Raw genomic sequence first — 16,398 nt, forward strand, 5'->3', positions numbered from 1 at the left:
TGTGTGCAATTAAGCTAAAGTGATGACCTCCTTATACACATTTTGGCACTTTTTTATCTGATAGTCTGTTGTGCAAATATATAAATGAATTGAAGCATTACATAGAAATTACAGCTAATGCAATACTAAGAAAAATAGACATATACCAGAACTTTAATACATATACCAATAAGGTATCTAGACCATAAATTACACTCATTTTATCAGTCTGCAAATGGGTTTATCAGTCTGCAAATGGGTTTGTACTAAGATTTTAGACTGCTTCAGTTTTGGTTGACTAACATTTGTAGCTTCTACAAACAGTTTTATGATGTAAATTGTTTCAGGAGGAAGTGCATGGATTTGTTGAGGGACATATTTATAAGTCACACACACACTGTGAATACTTTCTATTTGATAAATAAATTCACCTTATTTAAATATTAAGCAGAAAAAAAGTATATAAAACCTACAAAGTGATCTAAACTATGTTGGAAAGCATTTGTCCATACATGAAAACTGATCTGTTTTAAAATGAACCTGTCTCAGCTCTTTCTTCGCTCCCACTACGCACAATAGAAGGTGGAACAAAACCCTGTGACAAGCCTGTTTATTTCTACACCAAACACAGAAAACATGGACTAAATCAAGTGCCTTTTAACCAACTAAGAATGGGAAAAATACCAAGAAATGAGAATTACCTAAATAACCAGGAAAGTCTATGATGGATTAAAAATATCTTTTCAGCAACCCCTATGACAAACTGCCATATTGCACTTGCTACTTACTGTTTTCAGGAGGTATAGACAGGAACTAGCTGACAAGAACAAGTCAAAAGACTTAGGTAGATATGAACAGCTTATATGTCACATTTTGAAGCTCTTTACTCTTCAATCATCATTTAAAACTTCACTCCCTCCTTTCCAGATTATTTCAGCACATGCTTTCCTTAGGGGAGATATCCTAGAATTAATGACTTAGCAATCTGCTACTTGAGAGCCTGAGTAGGAAGCGTACCTTCAGAGGAGCCATGTTGCAGGCATCTGTCACAGAGACGGAAGTGCTATTTTGAACTTGGCGTCGCAGTTTTCAGACCATTTGCTCTGTATTTTTCCCTACTTACAAACTATCAATAAGCGGGATAAGCAAAGCATTCACAAGAAACTTTACACCCTTGTCATGGTGGAGCTAACAACCCTTCAGCTCAGGTCCACATCGTGAAAGGAAAAGTGCATTTGAGCACTGAGCCATCTCAGCTCTTCTACAGCAGAAGCAGCATGCTGCTGCTGGACATAAGGCAACTTACACTTTGATGATATACTGGCATATTCAAGCTCATTAAACCCAGATGGCAATATTTAACCGATATAATTAGAAGCATCCCATTGTCTTGTGAGGTCAGCAGCCAGAAGAAATACAGTGCATATGCTCATGAAGTCCAGGATTTCACAAGTACCAGGCCAACGACATCAGTTCTCCCAACACTGAAGACAGGTGTGCTGTAAAGATGAATGTTGCTTGGTCATGAGACTTCCATGATGAGGCTTCTGTGAAAAGAGCATAGAATTGAGAAGATACCACTCTTTCTTCAGGAGCATGACCACTGCAAGCACCAGACAGGCTGTTTCCAGCAAGCTGCCTCAGCTTACCCTGCAACCAGCCAGCATGCTCAAAGGCCTACCAACGGCAGTTTCCCAGCTGAACATGAGAAAGGATCTCTGCTATAGTGATGTGACAATTTTAAACCAAAGACCTTATAAGCCATACACTGGGCAAAGATTTGTCTAAATAAGTATTTCACTTGATGACTATGACTTGTACTTACTCACACATTTTGTTTTTATGACAGCTACTGACACAGTGATAGAAGAGATGCTATAGACACTGGTGTATCTGCACCACCACAGTAATCAAAGCCTTGCCTTGCTAATTCTGCACAGGACCACTAAAAACTTAACTTCCAAGAATGAACTTGAGATTCCAGGGATAACTCCTCGCATGCTCTCTGCTGTTATGTGTTGGTGACATTTTAAAGGAAGCAGCAATTGTCAGGTAAGTTGAGGGTGTGAGGGGAATAGATTTAACTACAGAACACTTCCTGCTGAAGCAGCATTTTCCTTTGTTCCAAAGCCCCAAAGCCCTGTCCAGAAGTCACTATTCAGGAACATAAAGGTAGCCAAGCTCTATCATCTCTCCCCTGCCTCCTGGGTGTCTACATTATGAGAGCGCATTAAAAGTCAACTGCTTGTTTTCTGTCATCACCTAATATTTTTAACTGCAAAATTCTCAGCCCACATTCAGAAAGGCTGAATTTGAAACAGAGACCAGGAAATTTAAAGCAGCAATGCAGCATGCACACATAAGTTAATACTAAACAGGAATATACTTCCACCCTTTGATTGCAGTAAGCAGTACCAGGCAAGAATCACCACAAACAGAAAAAGAAGATTTTTTCCCCTAGTCACTGGAAATGTTGTTATTGTAAAACTAACAGTGCTGTTACTCTTTAAACACAGCGCAGGAGGAGAAGCAAATTCCCCAAATGTTGGTTTTAACAGAACAGAATAAAGGAAAGCGTTTGTAGCAAAGCGGCGTTGGCAGCTGTGGTCTCAAAGGTAAGATGACTACAGTGCTCCCTCCAGTGGCAGCAGACATGCGTGAGTTACCTTCCGTTAAAATCACAGCAAACCGGGGGTCGCATTCTAAATTTCAGCTACAATAAATCTTTCTTTGAGAAGCTTTGCGACGATACAGCAGGTACTGCATCTGAAGTAGCATTAGGCAGACTCTACAGCCAAGATGAATTATCACACTTAAGCCTCAGGACTGGGGTCTACATTATGAGAAACAAGTGATGCTGCTGAGCACAAGACACATGAAAAAAGCATGAAATGAGGGGTCTTGAAAAAAAAATGTTTTGACAGAGGATATTTATGAGCACACACCAAGGATCTCAGGAAGCCAAACAAACTATTTCTGTACTGGGAAATGCTTGGATCAAGTGTACAGCTCAGGCCAGTAGTAAGAGGGGGGCAAGGACAGCAAGATCAATGGCAAATACCATGATCTTTCCCTCTCAGTTTAATAAAGGAAGTTTGTACATTTGTTTTGCCAGTGTGAAAATTCTGGTTCAGCTTGAAACCAAATCGCCATCAAATGAGACTTTTTCATTGCAGTGAAACTTGACACACTGGAAAAATAAATGAAGAAATTCTTAAGGAGGGATAGTAAAAGATCCGTAACACACAGGGTTTAGTTGCAACCACATGGCCTCACTTGACAAACAGGCAGCTAGCTGTTTGCGACGAATATGTAACAACTCGCCCATGCAGCCGTTACTTTGGTAATGAACTGCTGCAACAGGACTTCCTGGGAAAATTCAGATGTCCGGAGCAGAGCAGACCAACTCACAGAGATCCCATGATTCAGAAAGCATCAACTTGCCTGCAGCTCGTGCTATCCAGGGAGCAGTAAGTCCTTATGACAAACAACCACCACAATGGGTCAAGGTCTTTGGCAACATTTAGATTTGTTTTGCTGCAAAGCACTCTGCACTGTCACCCACCTGTGGGTAAAACTAAAGCCCACAGGCAGGCTGCTGAAGAGAAGGCAAAGCACCACAACAGCAACGGCCTCTGCAGTTACTCTGCAGCTTCCAAGTCGCACACTCCACAATTAAAGATCTCTGACATTAGAAAAGACTTGCTGTGACATGCAGTGTTCCTGCTCTCATCTGCCCCTCAGTAGCTACAGAAACAGGCTGAAATGGTAACAACTGGGCAGCTTTAACTTCTGTAACTGCTTGATGAGAATCAACATCTGTAAGCATTTGATGAGCCTTAGCTGGGATGAACGGGCAGTTTAGCTCCCCAAGATGATGCAGGCGGCTTTCTGAACATGGACAAATACATCCTTCTGCCAGTTATTCTCTGCTCAGGTCTTCAGGGGCTTTTCTGCTGGATTCAAACGAAACAAGGAATTTATTACACCTGAAACTTCAGTATTGCAGAAGACAAGCTTGGTTCAGGGACAACACAGAATACACAGGTTGGGAAGTGTCCTCGCTGTAGCTTCCTCAAACATTGGTGATCGCAAAGCCAGTCACGGCTGTGTCCCTGCTGCTGCTGCATCTCTTGGTGCACATCACTTCTGCTATCCCCAGGCGTACCTCCTTCTGCTGTAGCAAAAGAGATCGGTGACACAGGAGTGCCTGCATGATGAACTGCAAGAGCGTGGTAAGATGGCAGCTTGTAAGTCCTATTAGGCATTTTAAACATGACAGGCTAGGTGGTGGTTTGATGGTTACGGGTACTGAGGGCAACAGCAGAAAAAGATTCAGAGTTATTGCTGGCAACAAAAGTGATGAGACTTCCTATATCCACAGCTATATGGAACACAGCATATGTATAAAAAAATCCTCTGGCACAGAAATCAAAACTGAAGACAGCTTTCAGTACAAGATCTTGGGTTGTATCATTCACACAGATCATTGTTTTCCTGTGAAACAATTCTGATTAGGTTTTGTGGCTAAAAAAGCACACTAATTAAGGAGGGACTGCTTTACTTTCACAAAGAACAGCTACCATGTACCACTTATTGGTACTTTCTGCCTGAACAGTGCAGAGTATACAGGCCCTACATATGAATGCCCCCGCTCTGAAGAAGATGCCACATAGTTTCAGAGTTATCTTTACTATGTCATCAATTTTAATTCCAACCTGTACTTCAATATGCACATAACTATTTTCAAAGACAATGAAAACTTTCAGTCAACAGCATCAGTCACCAGCATTGCAGCTTTCAGTAATTCCTTCACAACTTCAGAAAAATCTCTATAAACATTGTGTAAAGTAGATACAGAATGTACAGAGGACAGGTTTCTATACAAAAGTGCATTTAGCAATACAATTAGCAGAGAACCTGGGAGGGGACTCCACTGAAGTTGTACCATATACTCTAGCCCTCCCTATAGCCCCATCTCTCTCCCCCGAAAAAAACAGAACCCCCACCTTCCCCTTGCTTTGGTTATGACTATAGTGAAGGCTTCAACATTACAGTTCTCTGTTTTTTTTTTAATTGAAGAACTTGGTTGTAATTTGGAAATGTTTTAAAGTTATCCAAATGAGCCAGAATGTAAGAATGATTACCCACAGTTAATAGTCAAAATAGATGAGCTTTGAATATTACTAGGATTTGCCCTTGGTAGATTAATAAACTATCTTTGCAATCCTTCAGTGGAAAATTGAATGTGGCCTTGTCTTGTCCATGCCCAAGAACTGCAAGATCAGTAAGCTAAAGAACATTAAACCAATAAATCAAACAACATTTGCCATGAAAATCTGGATTATAAGAATGAAGTTCAAGAGCCCCCAAAACAGTCAGGTTTATTAATATTTATAGACCAATGCATCAACTTATTTCAAAAGCTGAAAAGAGTGTTAGAAGGAATGGCTTCAGGCCATTCAGCGTAGATGAACAGTAAATACTGCCATTTTTTGTTTCTATATTGTAGATGGACTCTGATGTAAATGGTAAACTCAAGCAGGTCAGTTTGTTTTTTCCCCAGAGAATGATCTTCACAGGTTTCAAACCACAACATGAGAACTAAAAGTTAAGCCCAGGAAAGTCTTGCAAAGACTGTTCTTGCTCTTCTTAGTAAGCACCCCATACCGAGCATACTATAACCATCTTTTAATCAGTTTCCCAGATAAAGAAAAATAGATATTATCTTAACAGAGACAAAGGGTGACATTAGATACATACACACAAATTAGCTTTGTCACGCAGCTAGCTTTCTTCCTCATATTTAAAATAAGAAAAGAATGTTCTCTATTGTTTACAGTCCTATTGCAATCAGACTGTCAGTGCTCCTTCTAAGCCTTTTTAGAGAAAAAGTTACCATGGAAGCAAACTGTTAACGTTACAGACAGCAAATTGATTACATTCATGACAGGGGGTACAAAGCACCTGGATACACAGCTTCAGTACCATGGAGCCATACAACTATGAGTTTTTTCCTGTTTGTCTCTTATTTTGCTTTTAAATCTGGCATTGTTTATTTATGAATAAAAAGTAGAGATTTGATTCTTTTTTGAAAAAGTACTGATAAGAATGCATGGTTTTAGCAGCCTGTTACTCTTCTTTATCTATCTGAACCCAATAACGTGTACGTAACTTGCTATAAAACAAAGCAATAGCCAACATGGACAATGCTTGAATCAGCAAGGCCAGTTTTTTTGAGAAAACAACCCAAACATGTAGAAGTATGCAGAAACTCTTGAATCCCACAGCTATTTCAGGCCCGATTCTCTGAGGTGCCAAGTACTTGGCAAAGACAACATTTAGGTAAGCAAGACGTTACTCTGCATTCTCATCAGAACATAAATTATAACCATGGAACCCCTGGAAATCCATTTTCTTCTACAGTTTTAACTGTCACACAAGTGACTATACATGCAGCTGAAGATGACAGATCCAGCTACTGGGGCACCCAGGACCTTTTCATTCCATGTAGCATATGAGCAACTGGAGCCATATAATCACTTGGATTAACTTATACTTACATGCTCACACCAAGATAAAGCTGGAAATACTATCCTCCCTCATTTCACGATCTCTGGAAGCTAGTAGACAGGTACCCCAAAAGAACTATACCTCAGCAAAATTAGGGGGTCTTCTCTCAGCAAAGACTTTAAACTCTGAAGAGCTGCTGAAACAGAATAAAGTTACACAGTTTCATGCCCCACCACCTTGAGATATCACACCTTTCTTAGAATTCATATCAGTCTCAATTTTCTACTGTACTGAATGTGCACTTTTCTTCAGGGAAAAAGAAAAATCACATTTCAAAGTCACTGCAGAAAATAAAGGTTGTCCTGAACTGTGTACACACAGTGAAATATTCCCTGATGAATTCATCCATTACAGCCACAGTAAATTGCAAGAATTCAACAACTTCACCCCAAAATTAGCTGAATTGACAGCAATTCATTTTTTTTCTTCCACACAACATATTTAAAAGAAGCTCCAGATTTAAGTCAATCTGGATTCTCAGTAACTTGCATACTGTTAAGAAGTTTCTGGTACTGTTCCTACAGGAGGAAGTGAGGCATCAACCAGCTATAGTTGGTCTGTACAGCTTGTTTGCAGTATAAGCAAATACTGACAGGTTAACAATTACTTCTAGTTAGTGAACAGGTAACTGGCCACACAGCACAGTTAACGCTCGAGTTTAGAAATGACACTACATGGCTTTAACCAGTCAGTGGCCAAGGCTGGGTACCTGTGTCTAGCAGCAGTACAAGTGACTAAGTTCACACATGAGTTTGACTATGAACTTCATTTATTTCTTATTGAAGCCCTTTCAGAGGCCATTGTTCAGGTATTTTACTCACTCATCAGTTTATTCTGAGGATACAAGGAATGCCACTTCTGACAGGAAAACATAATTCAGCTGTCAGGGCTAATAGGTCTGTGCAGGACACGCAGAATGAATGTGAGCAGTCCTATATCCTGCAATTACAGGTACCTGTGCCTACACTAAACTGCCAAACTCCTGAATTTAGAAGAGCAAAATGAAAGTAATGAAGCATCAAGATAATGAAAAATTACCTCCTAAACTCAGAAATAGAAAATTATTTTATAATCTTTTAATTTTCACATTGAAATTTCAAAGTATCATTTTTACGTCAGCTGTGGCAGGATGAACTTCTGTAACAAGTAACTCCAAAATAAAGACAAAAGTCACCTTGCAGATTGTCACAATTAGGAAACAGGTCAAAACTATTCTACCTCCCTACCTGAAAGCATTAATTTTACCTCGTGTTCTTAGCAAGAGAAATTCCAAAGGCAGATAGACAACAAAAGGAGAATTCTGTAACATGTAACAGTGTAACAACCCACAAAAAACACATCCTCAGCTAAACACACAAGTAAAAAGCACAGCTGCCACCAGCTGTGTGCCATGTGTTTGCACTTCTGTTTCCAGCTGCATCTTTAGCTACTGTAAGTAGTGTCCTAGACAACTTAACTGCAGATTAGTGCACTTTCAGTGCAAAAAGGTGTTTCTAATTTGAATCCTTTCATAGCAATACTAAGAATGTACTGGTCAACGACCGGTTAACAATCATACTACAAGATACTGAGCAGCAAAATAACTTTCTGAAGACTAAGCTTGCAAGTTTGGGGTTTTTTAACTGCTTCCTAAAGAACTACATTGTCAGGCATTGTGTTACAGATTCCCTGCACTAGAAGTCCTGCTTCTTGTTTTCTGTGTAGTCTGAGTTAAAGCATAACTTCTAGAAAAGGCTTTATCACAGTACTTTGATTTTGTATGATCCAGGAGCAAAAACAAAGAAAGCCCAGTAGAACTGAAGACTTTTTCCTAAGATGCTAAACAATCTTCCTAATAATGGGAAAGGAAGAGAGAACAAGCCAAGTGTAGTATTAACACTAAGCTGAAAAAAAACGCAAGCCAAAACCAAAAAAGCTGAAGCATAGTAATGCATATTTAGTGTCATCCAAAAGAACCCCTAGATTTATGTCTTGCAAGTAAATTAGTACATTTGCCAAGTTCAAATTTTCTTAAAATTGTCTCTATTCAGCAGCTTTTCAGAAGGTAATTAAGTTTCTGAGATCTTCCTTGCAAAATCAGTCTCAAAAGGTTACTCCATACTCAGACCTTCTTAGCAAAATGACACTTGAGAAAAGATCTGGTTTATACTGTTAACACTAACCAAAATTTGGTCAAGAAATACATGTAAACAATAAGGATAATACACTTAAGGCTTAGAAAGAACACTGATAAATTCACCCCCGTCACATTAAAACATCCACATCTCCTTCATGGTCTTCCTCAGTCACTTTTAAAGAGAGCACTTCTTCATTAAGAAATAATCCACTCAGTCTTTCCTTACGAGCTTGTCTTTGTTCTTTCAGCTGTCTCTTGCGTAAGGCCTTTTGCTGTAGCTTCCGTTGCTTGGAACGTTTCTGTCGAAACACAGAAGAGGAATAAAAATAAGGTTTTATTATGTAGATTGAAAACCACCTTTAAAGCTGGAAAACGTATGTTAACCTTTAAAATAACATTTGTTCTGAAAAATAACTAAAATGAATTCTTAGAGGTGGTGCAAGTATCCATCCAAAATCGTATCTAACATTAAAGTATTGAGACCTCCGCAGTGGAAACTGAAATTACGGAGATGGGACAAGTGCCACAGTACAACTTTAAGTGCAACATACTTCACTAGGTCTCTCCTAACCAAGTAATCTCATTACATGTGTTCAAAGAACAAACTTAAGAAGATTCAAAAAGCCTGATTAAACTTCTAGTTGAAAAACCCACACACAACCAAGACAGGCTTTACTGTCCAGAAACTGTGCCTAGATCAGGTTGATCAATCTTGGATGATTTTTTGTTTTTTGCAAAACTGGGGGTGCATTCAAAGAATGAAGTAAGATGCAGAAGCCCCCACTCACCTTATTCAAAACAAAAGTAATGAGAAACTCTACTACATAAAAACATCAGGCTTTCACTTACAAGTGATGGTAGGAGCACAAGTTTAAATTCCTTATGGCTGCATCAGAGGAAAGAGTCAGCATTGGTTTAGCTAGATCACTTCAGCAAATCCTTAGCTACTAACCATGCTCCTCGAGTACAAATATCCTAGCTAAGATCATGCAAGAAACTCTAACAAGTTAGCTTAATACATATGCACAAAATTACAAACTTTACTTTGGAATCCCGGATCCTTTCAGCAGCACTTGTGGACAAATTACTATCACTGTGTGCTCGACTCATGTTGGCACTTGAGTTTGAAGCAGAGTTAGCAACACTTGAACCACTGCTGCTTGCTGAGCTGACCATGCTGGCACTGCTGCTGCTGGCACTGGCACCGCTCACACCACTGGTACTTGCACAACTGTAGCTACTCCTCTTCCAGCTTTCCCTGGCAGGCCGCTGGCGAGGTCCATGTTCCTTGATATAGTTTCTCACCTTTAGAACAGAGAAAGCAGAATTACTAAAGCCTGATACATACTAGACCAAGATACTCCTTTTAATGCAAAAACCACGATTTCCCTGTTAATAATGACAGATTTATTAGATCAGTCCAGTTTTGCCACATTTTGCTGTGGCTGCTTAAATTCCATCTGGCAGTCATCAAGAGAACTTAACTAAGCACTAAGTTAATATTAACTACAATAGGGAAGAAAACCAAGTAAAAAGATTTGGGGTTTTTTTCCTTCTCCTGCCTCCAAGCTTTCTACTCGGTGCTCCCCAACAAATTCCAATCCTTTGGAGTTTGACATGCTAGCTTATCTTCAGTGAGCAAATGAAGTACCTCTACCAGCTGACAGTCACACATGCCAGCAGAGGCTTAACATGTATTAAGAATATATAACCACATTCTTTTATATAAAGGTTTAATACATAATAAATGCTTTTGAACTCTCTCATTGACAATACTGTGCTCTGGTTTATCTCCCTATACAATGCTTATGTATAAAGACTGATCACAACTCCGTAAGAGATTTTGCAAGACTATCAGATGCTGGAACCCCAAAGTCGAATGTACAAACCTTAACTCACCTGTTTCAGTTTCTCATCAGTGAGACAGTTTAATTCAATAATGAATTCACTATCTGTAGGTGAGATCTGAGCAGTAGGATCAATAATTTTAATAATATCAAGTTGCTCTCGAAGGCCCATCTCTGTACTGACTTTGCGACTCAAATATTCAATATATTCAACCTAGGACCCAAAGAAAGACATGTCATTTTAAGCATTATTGATTCTAAATGTGTCAGAAAAACAGGAGGGGCAACACAATAAAATGTGCTCAAATACTGCATTTCCTACCAGTCTAGCCTCATTAAGTAGCCTAAAAAACTCATGGTGAAAACTCAAATGCACATTAAGCTGCCTACTACAGATGCAAAAGACAAGAAGATTTAGTTTTAAGAATCAAGCAGTACTGCATAGGTCTACATTTACACTGAAGCAATCAGTACGTCTTTTAAGAAGATGTGGCACTAAATGAAAGTTCTTCTGTATATTACTGTTCTCACATAGGAAAAAAAGTCAGTTTCACCTGTTCATCATTTGTCATTGCACTCCATGGAAGTTCATCAAGATTCCTATGCTTGTTTTTCTTTTTTGGAAGCAGACAAGGAGAGCTTGGAATACTAGGTATAACATCAGAAAGTACATCACTCCCACTTGTAATGTCGCTGCCAGGCAACTTGTAATATGCAAGAGAAAGAACAAAAGCTTAGAATACAACAGGCAGATTTCAAGCCATTCTGCCACTATTAACAATTCAAAACACACCGTCAGATTAGCAAAGAATTGCTATCCATAGACTCTAACTTAGTAATTACTCCTAACCCTGTAGTATTCCTTTGAATCTTCCAACAAACGGCAATTATAGCAAACTCAATTCACGCTATTCTCTACTTACCAATCCTCTCTTTAAACACGTTGGATTTAAGAGAACAGCAGAATGATGTGGCATTTCAACTATTTGCCTTCTCCATTGGTGTCAACTGCTTATTGTCCAACCCAAACCTAAATCTCAACCTCCCATTTTAAAGCATAAAGGAAGTTCTAGTTTAAGGAAGACCATTTTAAAGTAGGTGTGTACTTTATACCACACCCCATAATTACACAAGACAATTCAATTAAAATCACTTTCATTTTCCTGGAAGCAACTGCATAACTTTAGCTTCATTTATACACCTGATGTAATTTCTGAACGCATGTCCAGTTAAAGTGACAGCCAGATTACTCATGCTAAGATTCTGCCACATAACACCGGAAAGAGCTACAAAGAGTCTTTCCAAAATTCTGCACGTCCAATCAAGTCAAATGGCTCTTAAGAAAGGCTTGTTTTAAGAGAAAGAATAATTGAGAAAAGGTAATTACTAATCAAGGATGCTGTCAGCTAACTAAGACATGGAAAATTGCTTCTTTTCAAAACAACATTTCACAGCTCAGTGAAGCTCTGAATCTTTGGGATCCAATCCGAGCTGCTCCCACAGGCTGTAACATACAAATGTACTTGTAACTTCTGTCATACAACATACACAGATACTAGCAGTCAGACTAAAACCAGTAAGAAATTCAGAGCTAATCTCAGTCTATGCTGTTTTAAGTTCATTTGCATCTTCTGGAACAGGATTTGCACTCTCAAAATCAATACTTTCTTTCAGTCCTTATACTGACTTTGCAGACTCTGTCCATGATTTGCGTAAGCTTCCTGACAAAACTTAACAGTATTCCTCGGTTTCCTGTTTCAAAGCTATCTATATGCTCACAGTTGATATAAGACCGTTATATAAAAAGGCAATTCAAGTCTGTAACATATAAACCAATTCACATATCACAACTGAAAAAGCTGCTGAACAAAGACAACTACCACAAACTAGAGATACTTGACCACAACTGAATCCAATGCTGACTAGGAAAAAGGAGGATGTGATTCAGCTTCAAGCTTTTCCCATCCTGGTGAGACAAAGTAAGCTCAATACTCCTTGTACAGAAGAAAAAAAAGAAAAAAAAAGATGGGAACAGGCAATGGCAAAAGCTTCCACAATTTGTCTGGATGCCAGCTCCATTCCAAAGAAAGATTTAATATGACCAAACCACTGGAAGCAAACATCTACAGGTAGATTCCAATATCAGGGCAGATCCTTAATACAAAGGATCTAAGCTCATAGCTAGAAGACACATATTGGTCCGAAGACCAAACTATCGTAATATATAAGCACCACTCTTTGAAAAGCTGACTTTCAATCTCCCCCTCCAATTTAAGAACGCTGGAACAAAACAGAACAAAGCATTTTCTTTTATCACTGAAGACTCAGCAATCTGCTCTTACGTTCAGTAGTTACCCAAAAACAAATGATGAGGACTTTTCAATAAAAGCTAAACCAGCACTTAACAGCCTATACAGAATTTCACATTTACAGTGGAAGTAGTTTACCTGCCACTCAAACTCACTGTCTGACCAATCCCAGTATGTGCTGATAGAAGAAGAGACATCACTGCAGACACTACCCTCCGGGAACAAATCAAAAGAGGTGAACTCCTGGTCATCCAAGAGAGAGTAACAGTCATCCTGATCCCCAACGGAAACTGATGAGAACAGCTCTTCACTGCACTCTGAGCTGGCTACACTGGTTCCACACGATGTCAAGTTCCACCTGCAAAACACAGAAAGCAGCAAACTATCAATATCATGTGGCCTGGGAAATTCTTCTAAGCCTCATAAAACCACCTCCACTTTGCTTGTCAGTAACCTTATACATTGATTTTATTCCAGTGTTATAATTACGTGAAGCATTCTATATTCAAGTATTTTTAAGGGTCCATAATCCAACACCGAAGGGAATTCAACATTAAAAATGGCAAAACAAAATTCCATATACTGTTAACAGAATTACACCTTTATTTTAGTATATTAACAGTTTCCACACCAGAGCCATGATTCCTGTAGCGTGTAAATTGTCTGTCTTGGGTTTGTTGTGGTTGTTTTTTTTAAATACACTGAACTAAAAATATAATTTCACATATACTGGGATACTTAAACTTGCATGCAGACTGGAACAAGCAAAACTAAGAAGCAAATCAACTGGACTTCAGGATAAGTAGGAGTCAAAAGGTAAATCTAGGTTGATAACCCCCCCAAAAAAACTAAGGCTTAATAAGGAAACTCATTACGGATATACCTAAAGCTCCAAATTCACTATTTTCAACTCTGAATGCCAAAAATATTGGACATGCTGTTGGAATGCGAACATGTGAAATGCAAAAACGACCTTTGTGAAATGCTACAGTGCCAAAACTGAACACTTTCCCACCCTCCCTCATAATTTCATTTAGAAAGCTAGTTAATGCTGTTGCTAAAGGAAAGCAATTGAGGACTCAAACTTCACAGAACAGGTTTTTTCAGTCTAATGAGAGTAAGCCAGAATTTAACAAGCTCATGAAATCAGTCTCCATATCTGGATTTCTTTTACACATTGGTGAAAAGTAGGTCGAGACAACTGTGACTCAGCACAGCACTGCCACATGGCCACAACAATTTGTGAATTTTAGAAGCCCTTTTCAAACCCATGCCATGAACTCCTGTCCCGTCAGCCTTTCCACTTCAGCCTAGGTCACTAGAAAAACATTCCTCTAACCAACTGCAGAAGCTGAGCGATGCCATCACCCAGAAAGGCTGGTCCTCACTGTCATTATTTAAGCTGCATACCAGGATGGCTAAATATGTTTGTGATGGTCTCACTCCCACACCTCTTTGGCCAGCAGTGAATTTATCCAATGCTAAAGGCATTTCAGAACTTTTCCTTTGGCAGATTCAGGAGATCTTGTCCTCCCTTTCCTGCACTCCTTACTCAGGTGCGATTTTTTACCAGTACAGACTTTATAGTGAGCAGGGCAATCAATATAGAGTATATATAGAGATACCGAGCAGAACATAAGTGTGGTGAAACAGCACACTTCTGAACTTTACTATGGTTTCACTATCCATGAAATATTGATGAAAGGAAAGACAGAGTGGACAAAGTTTCCAGACCAATCAAAACAGAGGATGAGGTGCAAGGGCTATACCACCAACAAGCTATACACAGACATTCCAGGTTTGCAGTACCGCTGCAGGTACAGGCAGTCAGCCCTCGCCTTCTCATAACTTGGGGATGCTGTGCCTGCTGGGGTAAGCAGGATTAGCAAGTCATAGGAACTACATTAAAATTACGCATAACTTAAAAAAATAGAAAGCCTTACGTGAACACTATGGACTGAGCTGTGCATCTACAATGGCTCTATCAGTGCAAGACAGAGCATGTCCTTGCCCCAAGAAAAGAAATACCCACTCAATATGTCCAAAGCTAGGTTTGTAAAATGAGCAAGTCAGAGTAATACGCTCAAGAAGGGACGATGCAAAGAGAAATGTACTAAATAAAGGCAAAATTGGTGATTAACACATACTTATCTTACACATATGTTATGAATACATCTTACTGTTCATGTCACAATTGAGTCTTCCAATATAAGAACCAGATCATGAAAATGCTTCATATTCCATCAAGGCTCTTCACAGTGAATCATTTAAGAGTCTGTAATTAAGAGCCTGCCCTTGTGAATGACACTTGTAAATCATAATTTCCATTATTTCATACAAATTCAATTGAAAGATTACCTTGTTATCCACTCTTCATAATGCTGTAATAGAAACCCTAGTAACTAGTAAAACTATCTTGCAATTCTGGAACAGGAACTAAAACTATCCCACAGGTATGCTCAAGATGAAAAGTCACAAACTCTTCTCAAAAATAGGCTGTTGCTATATTCAAGCTTAATACCATGCATAAACAGTAGCAGAATGAGGCTCTTAGGTAAACAGGACTGTGGGGTTTGATTTGAGAGACACAACTGGAATTCCTTTGTAGAGCTGTGTTTGCATTTTCAGAATAGACCTCTTCTATAAATTAGACAGGCCTTTAATTAGTAGCATGGGATGGAAATGTTTCTGCAGGAATCGGTGCAGCCACCGAACTGCCTGATTCATTCTGAACCTCTGAAGGCTTGCTTGGTGTCCACGCAAGGCCTGCTTTTAATTACTATAACCACACCACTCTTCATTTCCCTGTCCTACAGTGCTCAAAACGGCATTTCAAGAAATTCAGAAAGGAATAAACGTACCTTAAAAACCGACCAAGCTCACACTAACGTTATTAGCTCAACGTTGTTAGCCGAACGCAGGCTGAGCCCACACACAGCCCTGCCAAAGGCAACCGTAAACCAGGCAGAGGAGAGCGAGCGGGTACCGGGAGCAACCGCAGCCCGGTCGCACAGTGCTGGCAGAAAAACGGGGAGGGAAGCACGGCCCTGCCGCGCGGCAGCCCCGGCTCCACAGCAGCCCCGCCCGCCCCGGGCCCCTCGCTACTCCCGAGCCGCTGCGGCCCTGCCGCCTCGGCCCGCCGCATGGGCAGCGACCGGAGAACCCCGCGGAGAGGCGGGCGGACCTGTTAGAGTGGAAGCGGTGCAGCGGGTCCGTGCGGTGACAAGACGAGAGCTGGCAGCCGAAGTCGCTCACATCCAGGCAGCCCTCCTCGCTCAGGCTCAAACTGCCGCCCCGCGGCGGGTGCTGGTGCGAGAGCAGCGGGCACGGCTCCTCGGGGGCCAGGAACTTCTCGTACGGCTCCTCGGTCATTTCGACGGGAACGGAATGGCTGCAGCGTGGCCCGCCAAGGGCGGGGAGGGGCCGCGGAGGAGATCGCCTCACGATGGCAACTGCCGATCCGCCATCACCGGCCGGTCCCAGGATGCGCCTCAGCCGCACGGACGGCTCCTTCCGGCGCGCGTCCTCCACTCCGGTCCGGCACAGCGCCCCCTGCCGCGGCGGAGGGCGAGCC

General features: G+C 40.5%; 1 protein-coding gene across 2 annotated transcripts in view; it reads right to left on the bottom strand.

Moving 5' to 3' along the window:
• Nucleotides 1–5,332: 5,332 nt before the first annotated feature.
• Nucleotides 5,333–16,398, bottom strand: part of FAM199X (family with sequence similarity 199, X-linked) — a 33,272-nt gene continuing 22,206 nt past the window's right edge. Inside the window, exons 1-6 of one of the 2 annotated variants that reach the window (XM_061358027.1) lie at nucleotides 16,009–16,349; nucleotides 12,963–13,182; nucleotides 11,070–11,219; nucleotides 10,568–10,729; nucleotides 9,713–9,973; nucleotides 5,333–8,967 (exon numbers count right to left, since the gene is read on the bottom strand). In XM_061358027.1, coding sequence (XP_061214011.1) covers nucleotides 8,797–8,967; nucleotides 9,713–9,973; nucleotides 10,568–10,729; nucleotides 11,070–11,219; nucleotides 12,963–13,182; nucleotides 16,009–16,196 — 1,152 coding nt within the window. In that variant the 5' untranslated portion in view covers nucleotides 16,197–16,349 and the 3' untranslated portion in view covers nucleotides 5,333–8,796. Of the gene's footprint in view, nucleotides 8,968–9,712; nucleotides 9,974–10,567; nucleotides 10,730–11,069; nucleotides 11,220–12,962; nucleotides 13,183–16,008; nucleotides 16,350–16,398 lie in introns of those variants that run through there. The other variant, XM_061358028.1, reaches the window with a different exon arrangement.

The sequence above is a fragment of the Neopsephotus bourkii genome, unplaced genomic scaffold (assembly GCF_033783945.1).
Source record: "Neopsephotus bourkii isolate Nb327-2 ecotype Australia unplaced genomic scaffold, CSIRO-AGI_Nbou_v1 NB_936, whole genome shotgun sequence".
NCBI lineage: Eukaryota > Metazoa > Chordata > Aves > Psittaciformes > Psittacidae > Neopsephotus > Neopsephotus bourkii.